The sequence below is a fragment of the Mchenga conophoros genome, linkage group LG5 (genome assembly GCF_057382185.1).
Source record: "Mchenga conophoros isolate Kocher_MC1m ecotype Shallow Benthic linkage group LG5, M_conophoros_male_GT1.1, whole genome shotgun sequence".
Lineage (NCBI taxonomy): Eukaryota > Metazoa > Chordata > Actinopteri > Cichliformes > Cichlidae > Mchenga > Mchenga conophoros.
The window spans coordinates 11122445-11136154 of NC_140530.1; the positions used below are offsets into that span (position 1 = coordinate 11122445).

Sequence of the window (13710 nt, forward strand, 5' to 3'; positions counted from 1 at the left end):
CTACCTGGATGATTGAGCATTCACCAAGATATCTCACAGACGTATCATAAGGTACAGGTCAAAACCATTGGTATTCACTCTTTTTTGCTGGTAGATCCTACTGAGTTAACATCAGAGCTCATCATAGTACAGAAACAGCATTAGAGATGGTTATAAATGATCTTATTATCACCTCTGACAATGGATTCATCTCTGTTCTTGTTCTGCTGTTTGATACTATTGACTATAGACATTAGACATTAGAGCATGTCGTAGGAATTAAACGTACTACGCTGCAATGGTTTGAATCATATCTATCTAATATACTCCAATTTGTTCATGTAAATGGAGAGTCCTCTTCACACACAAAGGCTCCGTGCTAGAACCAATTCTGTTTACATCATACATGAGTTCTGCTCTCTACCTGAAACTCCTGAAGGAGAATGTACGGCCATCAGTTTATGCCCTGAAGGTCACGTGCACATAACTTCAGTTATGCAGCAGGACAATGATTCAAAACACAACAGCAAGTTCATATCCTAATGGCACAAAGAATGAAACAAAATCAAGGTTATGGTGTGGTCTGGTCAAAGTCCAGACTGAAAGCAGATTTAGAGGCTTTAGCATGACCTTAAAAAGTATTGTTCATGTTCAAAAAGCATGTAGTGTGGCTGAAGGAAGGGGCCAAATTCCTTCACAGTAATGTACAAGACTCATTGAAAGTTATCACAAATGCTTGATTGGAGTTGCAGTTTCTGCCAACAGTGACTCAACCAGTTATATTTAGGGGGCAGTTACTTTTCCCACACAGGACTGACACATTTAAGTGTGGAAAAATATGCAAAACAAATTTCAACTTACTGCAGAAAGCAAATGCACACGCTTGCTTTGAGCACTGTCTCATGCATGCAGGTTCTAACAGTGCATGCATTAAAATAGTGCATCTGGGTTTTAAGACTTGTTTGTGTGAATGACAGCAGATTTCTTGCAAGAATCACATAAGTTACAGAAGTTTTCCTATAATACGCAAAGACTATACCTGTAATACAATAATCTAATAGTAAATTTTGTGTACAATGATCTAATTAACTACTCTGGGAGGAAATGATAATAATGCAGTGTAGCAGACATACTAAAGAGACTACCAACCGCGTGTGGGACTAATAAAGGTTATCTTACCTGTTATCTTATCTGAAATGAACTAGTTCATAATGCCAAAATCCTCAAACTGCACACAAAAAAATCAAGTTTATTCAGCTCTGGTCTTAAAGTTACAAAGGAAAAAAATACAGAAGAAGAAGAAATAAAAACAACTCTCTGGTGTTCTGCCTCGTGGGTGCCGTCATTGTCAGTGGATATTAGATTTCAGGTTATCTGATATATGAAGAAAGACGTAGAGTAAAGAAACCAACACTGCTGCCCCAGTGACTTGGATCAGATAAGTGGAAGATGGATGGATGGATGGATGGATGGATGGATGGACAAAAGTATTTCTCTCCTTGTGTAGAATGGTGCATTTCAGAATCCACATGCATGGTTCCCACCGTGGGCTCCTGCAGCGACATGGCATCCGGTTTAGTTTAGTTGGATCATCATTTTGTTTCAATTGGATAATGACCCCAAACACACCTCCAGGTTGTGTAAAGGCTATTTGACCAAGAAGGAGAGTGATGGAGTGCTGTGCCAAATGGCCTGGCCTCCACAGTCACCTGACCTAAACTCAATCAGATGGTTTGGGATGAGGGTGGTTATTTCAAAGAATCTAAAATCTTTAAAATATGTTTTGAGTTATTTCAAACTTTTTTGTTTTCTACACAATTGTGTATGTGTTCATTCATAGTTTTGATGCCTTCAGTGAGAATCTACAAAGCAAATAGTCATTAAATAAAGAAAAACCATTAAGTGAGAAGGTGTGTCCAAACTTTTGAGTGGTAGTGTTTATCACAATGCTCCTATGGGGAAGCAAATGCCATTTTCCTTCCATATAAGTAGTAAGAGTGAAGAAACTGTCATGCATTAAAAAGCATAGTGGCCAATGTTTATTTCAGAGTTTTGGCGAATTCAACAGTTTGGTGTCAAAGTGCAGCCACACGGAGTCACACTGTGGTTGCAAACATCAAATGCTGCATGTATGTCAGAGATCTTTAGATGAATTGCATGCTGACCAGGGAGCACTCTGGGCTCCTTCACCAGACCAGCTGTGTAACCTTGAAGAAACGATCATAAAGTGGTGTGCTTGGCTGTCATGCATGTAGAAGCCAGTTGGTGAAACTTTGGACCCAGATCTTCCAGTGCGTCCTGAAATGAACCCTCTTCAGAAATACTGATTGCTTCCAGCTCTGAGGTGGTGTCTGAGTTCCCCTCCACTGCATAGATGTGAAGCTCATCATCCAGTGAGTCCCCTTTTTTCTCCTGGAACAATGTTAGCTTCTGTAAAAGGTGGAACATGTCAAAGGCAAATATGCCTACAGTGATTTTTTCAATAGTACAAGCTCATACATCTTTAAAAACGCAACATAGGAGATGTGACATACTTAAGACTACCAACCTGATGAAGCTGCATGTCATTAGACTCCGTAGCACAGCTCAAGTTTTGTGATTGGAGGATGCTCATATTGCCCATGTCTTCAAACTGCACACAAAAAGTTCACACATTTCTTCATCTCTGACTTCAAAGTAAAAATTACAAACACAAATGTCTGCTGTTCTACCTGATTGCTGCTGTCACAGCCAGAGGTCCAGTTTGACTGAAATTTGAAGAACACAAAGATATAGTTATTATTTTAAGATCCATTTGTAAGACATCCTCAATTCTCAGTGCGTGTTTACAACCTGGTTCCCAGTGTAGCTGGAACGGTGGGACAGGCTTTCTCTTCTTAAATTCTGATGTGGTGAGTGGATGAAGCTCTGCTTCATTTCATGTTGAAAAGGATGACAACAGTTGAACTATAGAGGATTCTGTTTATCACACTCTCAAGGGATGCTTCACAAAAGTACATGTTCCATGGAAGGATGACCTACCCTAGCTTGTGAGTTTAAGCTGTGAAAACTGCCAAAAGTCACCCTTGCTGAATGTCGTCTATTTCTCCGCCCATTCAGTGGAATATGGAAATTAGATTGATTATATTGCTCCATACAAACTGGTTTTTCGATAATAGTGGCAGGAATCTAAAGAAAGAGAAATGGTTTATTGATATTTCCCTTTAAATGGGTCATTGGCATGGTTGCAAATGTTTCTAAACAGTGACCTCGCAGTTGTCTCCTGGTGCCTCAGTGTTTGATTGGAGGAGGATTCCTCCTGAACAATCTTCAGGCTCCATAGTAAAAAACTCTCTTTTGGACGAGATGCTGAGTCCCAGCAGCAGCAGAACTGTCAAAGAGTAAAATAAAACTTATACTGGGTTCTTAGAGATGTTAGCACACATATCACAGTTCTCCTACACTAAAGTAAACGGTGAGTTTCTTACACAGAAGAAGTAAAAGTGAAGAAATGATCATGAATAAAGCATAAGGGCCAATGTTTATTTCAGATTTCTGGCGAGTTCGACAGTTTGGTGTCAAAGTGCAGCCACATGCAGTCACACTGAGGTTGTAAACTTTAAATGCGCCCTGCATGTCGGAGATCTTTAGATGAATTGTGTGTTGACCAGGGTACACACCGGGCTCCTTCACCAGACCAGCTGTGTAACCTTGAAGAAAAGATCACAAAATGATAGGATACTTTAGGAGTTCTGGATTTTGTGCTTGTTTTTCTGTAATATGTCACTAAATACACGAAGGATGTTTCTACCATAACCAGGATTCAGTCTCCATTTTCCTTCAACATTTCCCAACAGTTCAAAAGTGAAAGGCCCTCCATAAGGTTCTTCATCTGGGTCAAAGGCCTCGATGTTGGTGGTTGTGGGGTCATCAGACACACACACATCCAGGCTGTCCACTGTTAGCTGTGGCACGTTGTCATTCTGGTCCCACACATGGATATGTAGTGTAGCTGTTCCTGTCATTGGTGGTATACCTGTCCAAGATGCAAGAAATGTAGTACAAAAAAAGCTGTTTGTGTTTTAAAAGTCAGAGTGTGTGTTTACCTTTGTCAACTGCATACACTAAGATGGTGTAGGTGCCGTTAACAACGTGTGGAGATTCTCTGTCGGGCGTCTTTATCATTGTGATGTTTCCTGTGAGGGGATCCACCGTCACCCAGCCAGCAGGATCATTTCCTACCTTGTACCTGTGGACAGATTCAGTGCACTTAGACAGAACTGAACAGCTTCAGATCAACGTTCAGTTCATGTTAATTACAATTTTTCTCAGTCAATTTGGTGCAATTATTAAAGCAGAACAGTAACTTTCACTTCTCTTATTTTTCCAGGTATTTGCAGCAACACAAGGACCATGTCAGTCCTGCAGCCCAAGACAGAAAATAAACTTTTTGTCAAAGCAGAAAAGTGACTTTAAAAAGCCCGACTCCCTCTCACACTAGTTTGTGCTAGAGACCAGCAGAGCACAGCACGTCAATGTCTGCGACAATTCTGCCTCCCTCTTGCGTAGTAGTGGGAATGTTGACTTGGGAAATAATGGACCAGGTAAAGTGAGCCCATCTTAGCGAGCCTGATCCTGGCACAGATCTGCCCAATCGCACCTTTGTTCCACCAGCTTGTAGGTCCCAGGTTTTACAAGAGTTTTATATTGAGGCAGACCTTTTGGTGGCCCACCTTAAATAAGGATGCTCGCAAATTCCTCTTATCCTGCTTGGTTTAACCCATGGTAAATCCCACTCTTAGCCTCCTGCCTCCCCACCTGCTCCCATTGCCCTTGACTGGCCACCCCTGGCCTCATATCGTGGTAGATATCATTAATGGTTTATCCCCCTCTGAGGGCAACACCAGCATTCTAACCATGATTGGTAGTCTAAAGCAGCCCACTTCATAGAACGTCTGAAACTTCCCTACACCTCTGAGACTGCACAGGTAATGGTTAACCACGTTTTCCGTCTTTATGGTTTTCCAGCTCACATTTTTTTTTGACAATGTGCCAACTTTTTTAAAGCGCTAGGGGCAAAATTCAGATAAACCTTAAGACTGCCCTCCTGTGTGTCACATCTCAAAATCCTGCGTCCTGGAGCTCTCAGGTCATTTGGGTCAAGTACGCACACAGCACGCTCACTTCCTCTGCCATGAGGCTGTTGCCATTTGAAGTGTCTTTAGGTTATCAGCTGCCTTTTTCCCCCAACACTTGGGAAGGAGATGGTGGTCCCATTCCTGATTTTTTGAGAGTTTAGATAATGACGTTTCTCATGTGAGAATTGCACCAAATTAATTGAGAAACTGTAAAACCATCCCTTACAGAAAGTCTTTTGCACGACTGGAGTCAGGATCCACAGCCGTCACTTTATCAACCCAGGTTCCAGCCGGTACGTTCTCCATCACCGCGACCTCGTTCAGGGTCACGCTGAATTTAGGAGGGTCGTTGGCATCCTCCACATCAATGGTGACTTTTACAGACTGAGGTTCAGCTGCACCAGAGGGATCATGGCCTTTAATGGTGTCAACTTTCCAGAGGCCTGAGGACGTCCTCTCTTTTACTTTACAGGGGTAATATGGTGCCTCGTTTTCCACTGAGATCAGCAGCTCCCTCTGCGCCCCATTCTCAAAGTCTAAAGGCTGAAATTAACAGTTGTTAAATAAAATCAGTAAATTATCATTTATGAAATTCAAAAAATATTGTCAGCATCATTATATAAGAGTATAATCTTTGTTAGCCCAAAAAGTAGGTTTGACAACTATGTATTAATTACAGAGACGTTGAGAAAGTAATTACAGAGAAACTGGGTGTCACTGTAATGTATAGCATGCAGTCAAACACCACTTACTTCAACTACTGTCAGGATCCCATCATTAGTCTCTAAGTCTGTTAGTATCTTGAAGTTCTCTTCCTCATCACCATGTATGGTGTACCTGGCTCTCCATGCAGAGGTGTGGGGGGTGTCTTTGTCTGTCACATGCAGCCTCAGAGGAGAGACCCCAGTCTCAAGCTCCTTCACTTTACCAGCGCCCTGTGGTTTGAATACAGAGTGTATAAACCTGTAGAAGAACTTTCCAGTGATAGTTCACAATTTTGAAATATATACATTTGCCCTTCTTTATCTTTGCTGATGTTATTATTTATGCAGTCATAGAGTCAGTGTGGTCTTTTAACAATGGTTATAGCCCTGGTAACAAATTATCATTATATAAAATAATTACTTGGTGGTTACATGAAGTTGGGTTAAGACGAAGAAGCTCTCTGAGCATTTTTTATTTTTAAGAGAATAGTATTATGTCTTATATATATTCATTTTGTTTTCTTTGTTCTTATTAAATGTACTAATAGAAATTTGTACTGCAGCAAAATGAGCCATGGCTGCTTTTATCTGCAGAGTGATCGCAAGAATACTAAAAAGTTCATGTCTTAAGAATCTCACGGTTAGTTAGCAACAATGAAGAAAAACTCTCGCCTTATACATATGGAGTCACTTGTTATCAACATTTAAATGAAATAAATACTGCTAATGATGTCAGACTTTTGACACCATCTGGTGAGATCAATAGATAGGCAGCGTACTGGCTGGCTGCGTCAATACCTGAGCGCCTTAAACACTACAGGTAATATGTGACAAACGACTGCTTAGGCAGCACTCGAGCGCCTCTAACTATAATAATAACGTCTAATTGTCACATAAGCGAAGACAGTCAGATAAGGTTAGCAAGACAGATGTTTACTTTGATTACACCAAAATTATGTAGGAGTAGGTAGAAACAGATCCCAACCCTCCCCTGTGCATTGGTAGGACTAATGTTGAAGCAGTCACATCCTGCAAGTATCTGGGAGTTTAACTGGATCACAAGCTGGAGTGGTCTGCCAACAGATTCTTCAATGTATGCAGCAGGCTGCTCTATATGTTTAATCAGTCTGCTGTTGCGAGCACCATTTTCTTTGCTGTGGCGCGCTGGGGTGCAGGTACCAAAGCAAAGAAAAAACTCAGGAAGGTAGAGTCTGTTGTTGGAATAAAGCTCGCCACCCTGGAGGAGGAGATCAGTGACAGAATGCTGGTAAGTCTGCTGGCAATCACGGACAATGACTCCCACCCCCTCCATAACACACTGGACAATCTAAAGAGCAGTTTCAACAATAGGTTCCTTCAACCTCGCTGTCTGAGGGAACGTTACAGCAGCTCGTTCCTTCCCACTGCTATCAGCTTGTTTAATTCATCCACTTAGGTCAGATTCACACATGTGGAACAGAATTCATCACACCTCAATGCACCCCTGTCACATTTGTACACCATGACGTATTTGTACACATACTTTTATATTTATATGTATATTTATACCTATATCCCTGTATTTATCTTAATATGTATCAGTCACAACTCTTTTTCTACACTCATTTTATATGAGTGCTTGTTTCTTATTGTATATTTGCTGCTATGACAACTCAGTTTCCCTCTGGGATTAATAAAGTTTCTCTGATTCTAATGGATAATAGGGACTGATTTGTAAATTATTGGAGATGAATAACTCGAGCTTATTATATAATATTACAATACAGTATATTTCTGACTAACTAGGCAGCTCATTCGCTTTCTCTGGACAATACTTTGTTTAAAGATAGAACACAGTTCAGGGTTAACGTGAATGAAAACCACATGTGAATGTTATTGTCCCTTCTGTTCTCCCAAGCTCTTTGCTGAGGTTTGTTTTCTTTCTCTTTCGCTCTCCCTCCTCTTGCTTTCTGTTTGTTTTTTTGTTTTTTTCATATTACAGTGTGGTACTCATTGTGGCTTCCCACCTTAGGCTACATGCACCTGCCTGAAATGAGCTTACCTGTGACTCATGTGCTCACCTGGCAGTCTTCACTGGATCGTTGCACTCTCTAGTTAGTGAAGCCCTGACTTTTGCTCCTGTTGTTTTCACCTCTCAATGCACTTTTCACTGTGCAGACCTTCACTTTCCGCTGGACCCCCATTTCCCAATCACACATTTGTATATAGCACTTTGTGGTTATTTCACTGTAAATAAACATGAACTAACTCCAGTTTATTCCAGTGAACATGACAGTGAGGTCAGAGGTCAATTGTGACATGATATTTAGATACAAACTAAGATGTGATATTCAGGATACAGATATACCAATATCATTTCCTAAAACACAGGAAAATTTTAATCTAAATAATTTTTGTTTGAAAGATAAAAGACCTTTTATAAAGGTCTGACCTCATTTGCCCTTGAAAAAAGGTCAGAGATCCAAAGTAACGTGAAAATTACAAAATACTGTTCCCTATATGCCGTCAGTACAAAGAATGGCAGTAAGAAACAGTTCTAAATACCTCTGTGTAGTAGGATTGTCATTGTGACCTTTAGGTCACTCAACTGACCTTGAAGAAGAGGTCAGAGGTTTAACACAGTGTAATATTTTAAATCTTTATAAGGTCCGTTCTACATGTTGTTAACATGACCCCACACCCTACAACGATTTATAAGAATTCATTCAAAACTTTTCAAACTATCAGAATGTAAGAATGTGAGCAGTACCAAAAACATAACCTCCATGGCAGATGTAACAAGGTAACTACATCAATTTATTAGGCCTTAAACAGATTGTGATGCAACATAAATATGATTTATTGTTAATTTATCCCTTTTTTAACCTTTGATTTTTTTGAGCTTATCCTGTTAAAGTGGTTCATCAAAAATTTAAGTTTCACTTGATAGTTCTGTATACACTACACATCAGTATCAGGTTACAGGTGTGAGACTGCTGAAACTGGTGCTGTTTGGAGTTTGTAACACCAACTGACTGCCTACCGTTTGACCGCTGATGACTGGAAGGTGGTTGTTGCCATTCCCTACATGAACGACAACAATGGTTGAACTGGACAGTTTGACTACTTCACCGTGGTCTTTGGCCTCCACCACTATTGTAAACTTTTCAGCCACCTTAATACAAGCAAATGGAGAGTTTCACATTAACAGACTAAAAGAAGAATAAAGAATTAATACTATTCTCTATATTTCTTCCCAAAGGAGTTGGACCACTTGTCACCAAATGTAGCTTACTGGCAATTTTATGTAGTACAGGATTATAGTATTAAAGTATTCATACTAGTGTATCCTCTTCATTTCCTCCCAAAGGAGTTAGACCATTGTGGAAAAAGTTGAGTGATATTCGAATGTATTACAGGAATGCTTTTTATTATGCCTTAAAACCCACATGCATCTGTTCATGCACTGTTACAATCTTTACAAACATCAGACAGTGGTCAAAGTAAGCATGCGCATTTAAATACTGCAGTAAGTTTTACTTTGTCTTATCAGTTACAGATCTAGCCAAACAGGAAATACCTCCGTTCTTCTTACTCATCTTTAAAGTGTTTTGTACTCCTGACATATCATCAAAAGAGTCTCTTACCTCATAATTTAAACATCCTTTGAATGAGATGTATCCAGACTCATCAATGAAAAATTGAGTGTCTCTAACATTTGGAGACACAGATTTGATTTCATAGTGGAAGGTTGAGTTTAGTGTTTCGCTCTTGTCTATGTCAGTAGCGTGCACTTTCAAAAGATTGGAGCCTGTCGGGAAATAATAACTCAAACTAAATATGACTCGGTGTATTCAATAATCAGCATGTAATTCAATTCAAAGGAAGAAGCATTTATGTAGGTTTTTTTTTTTGTACCTTGTGTTGATTCCTGAGGAAGGTTAATCTCATACAGATCCCTCTCAAAGCGTGGTGGATTGTCATTGATGTCCTTTACAGAAATCAGAATTCCTAACCTGGTTTCAATTGATTCGTCCATTTTTCTGGCCTGAAGTCTTAGCTAGACATCAAAAGATATCAAAAAGAGTTACTCACAATATAAAGACAAACATGATTAAATGCATGGACATTGGGGATGTCGTGTGAGAAATGATAAAACAGATATTTTTCAGTTCTGTGAGAAGAAGTTTAAAATGTTTCAAAGACGTTTTAAGCTTTTTTGCACATCAAAAGTATCAAATCAGGTAAAACCCCTCATGATTAAAAAATCATCTTTTCCCCCCACAGAACACATAAATAGTTTGAAATTCTGTGGCATCACTACATGTTGGTCTTTAGCATTTGTTGATTCTAACCTCAAGTGTTTGCCACTCCTCATAGTCCACGGCCTTGTGGACGTACAACACGCCAAACTCTTTGCCAATGGAGATGACTTCCGTCGGCTCCTCATCCACCCCTTGTCCTTGCAGTTCAAAGTATATTGGATATTTCCTGTCAATATTCACCTACAACACAACAGCAAATTTTTGTAGTTATGATTTGAATGCATCGCTGGTAAATTTTGACAATGAAAAACATGATTAAATAAAATGATGTGCAGGTGTCACAGGAATGTGACTGTCAAGACAGCTTATCAGTTTACTGTTTTTTCATAGTAACAGTATTTTGTGGTAATTGCATTAAAATTAACGTACGCCCATAAACTAAATTCACTGTTCTATTTATGCCACAAAAAGAAAATAAAGAAAATGAAGAATGTATAAAAGATGGAACTGTTTACAAAAAGGAATTTTTTTTAGTTGGTCATAACTGGAAACTGGAATAATTGGTCATGGTTTCTAGAAAGTGACATTGCTGCTGAGTTTCTCAAATATATTTTTTTCTGGAGCTTTTAATACAACAACACAAGTGCCATTTAGTCCTGTAGTGTTGTCCAAATTAAGACAATGTTGGATAATACCTCCCACCCACTCCATGACATGTTGGCTAGTCACAGGAGCACGTTCAGTGAGGGCTGAGATTACCAAAAAGCACCACTGAACGACCACACACCTGTGGCCATCTCCCTGTACAACTCCTCCATACACTGTAAACACTGCAATAGTTATATCCTTTTTTTCTACTCTGTAATATTTCACTCAACATTTTTGATATTATTTATAATCACCTTATCTATAATCAACCCACAAAATTTCCTCAGGGATTAATAAAGTATGCTGATTCTGATTATATTCAAGAAAATGTAAGCATCTGAACAGCCAATACAAAGAAAAGTGGCTCACACCAAAACATAAGTAGCACTAAAGGTAAAATTGGAAGCTTTCTCTGGTTGAATTTCTCACCTCGCCCAACTTATATGGGAAGGGGCCTCGATGGCCCTCCTCAATCTCAAAGGAGCCAATAATCCACGCTCTTCTGTGACGGCTCAGCAGCTCTGAAGTTGTTGCACTTGACAAACAATAAACCTGGAAGACAAAACAGGAATGGAGTTTAAAATATAAGTAATTTATGTGAGTGGAAAAATGAGCTTCCTTTGTGGCTGGTAAACTAGATCTGATAAGATGCACACACAAGAAATTCTGAAGAAATACACAAAAACACTTCAGACTGATTTTTAAAACTCATGAAAAACTTTAAATCAATTTTAAGAAATGTCAGAAAACATTATCAAAAGTATCTTTAGTTCCTTAAAAATAGTGTTTGGATAACATTTGTCACATGGCTACAAAAGCATTTTGACAAACGATGTACGATAGATGAAGAGTTCCATTAGGTCACACAAGATTCAACCAGATACCGGATTGTATCAAAAAAGAAAATGTAATACGTACCAATAGAAAGAAGCAGAGCATGATGTTCGTTCAGTACGTGCAGCTTAGTGAGGACTGACTTTTACCAAAGAAGAAAGACCCAGTCCTCTTCTTTCCACACCCACACAGATAACTATAAAATTTATTCTGCAGTGTGCGTGTATATACCTGTCTTTCCAGGGAACCCGCTTTTTGCCCTCATGTTTTGTTCTGGACACAATTTGAAACCACAAGTTACACAAGTTTCGATTTCAAAGCTTCACCTCCTTAAACAAATGTAGTTGATCAGACTAAGATTCAACAACTTTGTCCACAAAGACAATAATCAATGATTCTGCTGGTAGTTTCCAGACCAGAGTCTGGTCGGAAATTTTCCAGGTCACTGTCTCACTCCAGAAATTTTACATGTTGTTGCAGGTGATTCGCTTTGACAACCATGATAAAGGAACAGGACGTCGTCAACAGAACAAATTGCCCGCCACTCATGTATATCCCACGTCCAAACGTCACAGTGGATGTGCATCTGGTGGCTTGTAGGGAATGCTGCCCTTTCAAATAGTACATGCCTAGAAAGCACTGTGAATATGGCATAAACATATGGGCAACAATGTGATCCCAGGACAAGTTATGCCTGGAACATGTAGGCTTCTACTGAATCAAGTCAAGTTTGTGGTTCTGGAGATGATTGCAGGTCTCAGGGACATAAAAAAACTCATTTTTGATCAGGAACACAAAATTCTTTACATGAGATGAACACAACATGAGGGTTAATACATACAGATGTCTCTCTGGCAGAAAGGGGTTTGCTGCACAAAGCAGCAGTGATTGATGATGTTGTTGCTTTCTGCATTAAAGTTCTTTCGAGGCAAACTTCTCCTCCTCAGACTGTACACTGGTTCATAAAGTGCTGTTTTGAAAAATGGAGTTCGGGAATTTTACCGTTGTCATCTTTGTTTTTTTAAAGCATGATACGCAGGAGTGCGTTCAACTGTGAGATCACTCTGTATGCATAGCGTGCTGGTATGCTATCACTTCTGAATCAAAAGTAACCATAAAAAATTAGCAGTGCTGTATCAAATATAAATTGTAAGTGCTGCAGAAAGCAGAAATGATTGGCGATGTCTTTGCTGCTTTTAAAGGAAACTTCTCCTCAGACTGTTCATGTGTTTATGAACTCCTTTTGAAAAAAACAAAGTTGAGCAATTTAACGGTTGCCATTTTTGTTTGTTTTTTTAAACCATGACGACCGAGGGTGCATCCAACTGTGAAACTAATCACTTTGCATGCTGACATGCAATCACTTCTGAATCACAAAGTAGCCACACAAAAATAAATAGTGAAAACTTGAAAGTAGATGGTTGAGTTATTGTCTCCAACAGTTTTATCTGACTTTTATTTATCTCCTGTTTACCATTAGAGATCATGCAGACTTGAGGACTTTTTGGACTGCCTTCACAGCTTATGCTAAATCCAACTATATATAGAGTAAATACTGTGCAAAATTCCAGAGCTAGCCCTTTGTTTTGTATATAAAATGGAAACTAGGTCTAGGGATTTATTTTAACATGTGCAAAATGGAAATACAACAACAATAAGTTTACAACGACTTCTGAATATTGCTCAGGAATAGTTCTCCAGGCTTCTTCAAGGATATTCAAAGCACTTCCTGCTGTTGGCTGTTTTTTGTCAAGATGATCCCAAACTGCTTCAGTAATGTTTAGGTAGAGGTATGGGATCACTGCCATCTTGGAAAATGAAGCTGCTGCCAATTAGACACTCTCCAGATGGTATTTCATGATATAGCAAAATCAAGATCCTCAACACCATTGGCTGAATGACAGAGCCTCCACACTTTAAGCCCAACATAGAACAAGTCCACGAGAACTTATCTTTACATTTTTGCATGCTGTATTGCAGAGTTGGCAAAAGTACAGACATTCTGTACTTAAGAAGTACAAATACTACTTTTAAAAAATACTCCAGGAAAAGAGTAAGAGTAAGAAAATATAAAGTAGGGTCTATTTTTGTGCAAAGCTAACTAAACCTTGTGATATATTAACATAATGATAAAATAAGATCACAATTTCAATGTCACACGTTGTATAATGACTGCACCCACCT

At 39.2% G+C, this 13710-nt stretch overlaps 1 protein-coding gene across 1 annotated transcript; it reads right to left on the minus strand.

Annotated features, from left to right (window-relative positions):
- Positions 1-2199: 2199 nt before the first annotated feature.
- On the minus strand, positions 2200-11631 carry LOC146573817 (cadherin-like protein 26). Its single transcript, XM_085275464.1, has 15 exons — positions 11611-11631; positions 11122-11244; positions 10135-10284; positions 9698-9839; positions 9427-9590; positions 8823-8954; positions 5849-6031; positions 5323-5639; positions 4065-4207; positions 3770-3994; positions 3447-3668; positions 3228-3349; positions 3001-3147; positions 2528-2611; positions 2200-2409 (listed from the first exon to the last, which is right to left on the minus strand). The coding sequence occupies exons 1-15, from the start codon at positions 11629-11631 to the stop codon at positions 2200-2202; spliced, it is 2385 nt and encodes a 794-aa protein (XP_085131590.1).
- Positions 11632-13710: the final 2079 nt, after the last annotated feature.

Coding starts and splice junctions, on each gene's coding strand:
- LOC146573817 (XM_085275464.1), bottom strand. CDS start 11,631: ATGCTCTGCTTCTTTCTATTG. Junction 3,995..4,064: donor AGTGTATGCAGTTGACAAAG/GTAAACACACAC, acceptor CATCTTGGACAG/GTATACCACCAATGACAGGA. Junction 3,148..3,227: donor CACCAGGAGACAACTGCGAG/GTCACTGTTTAG, acceptor CTCTTTCTTTAG/ATTCCTGCCACTATTATCGA.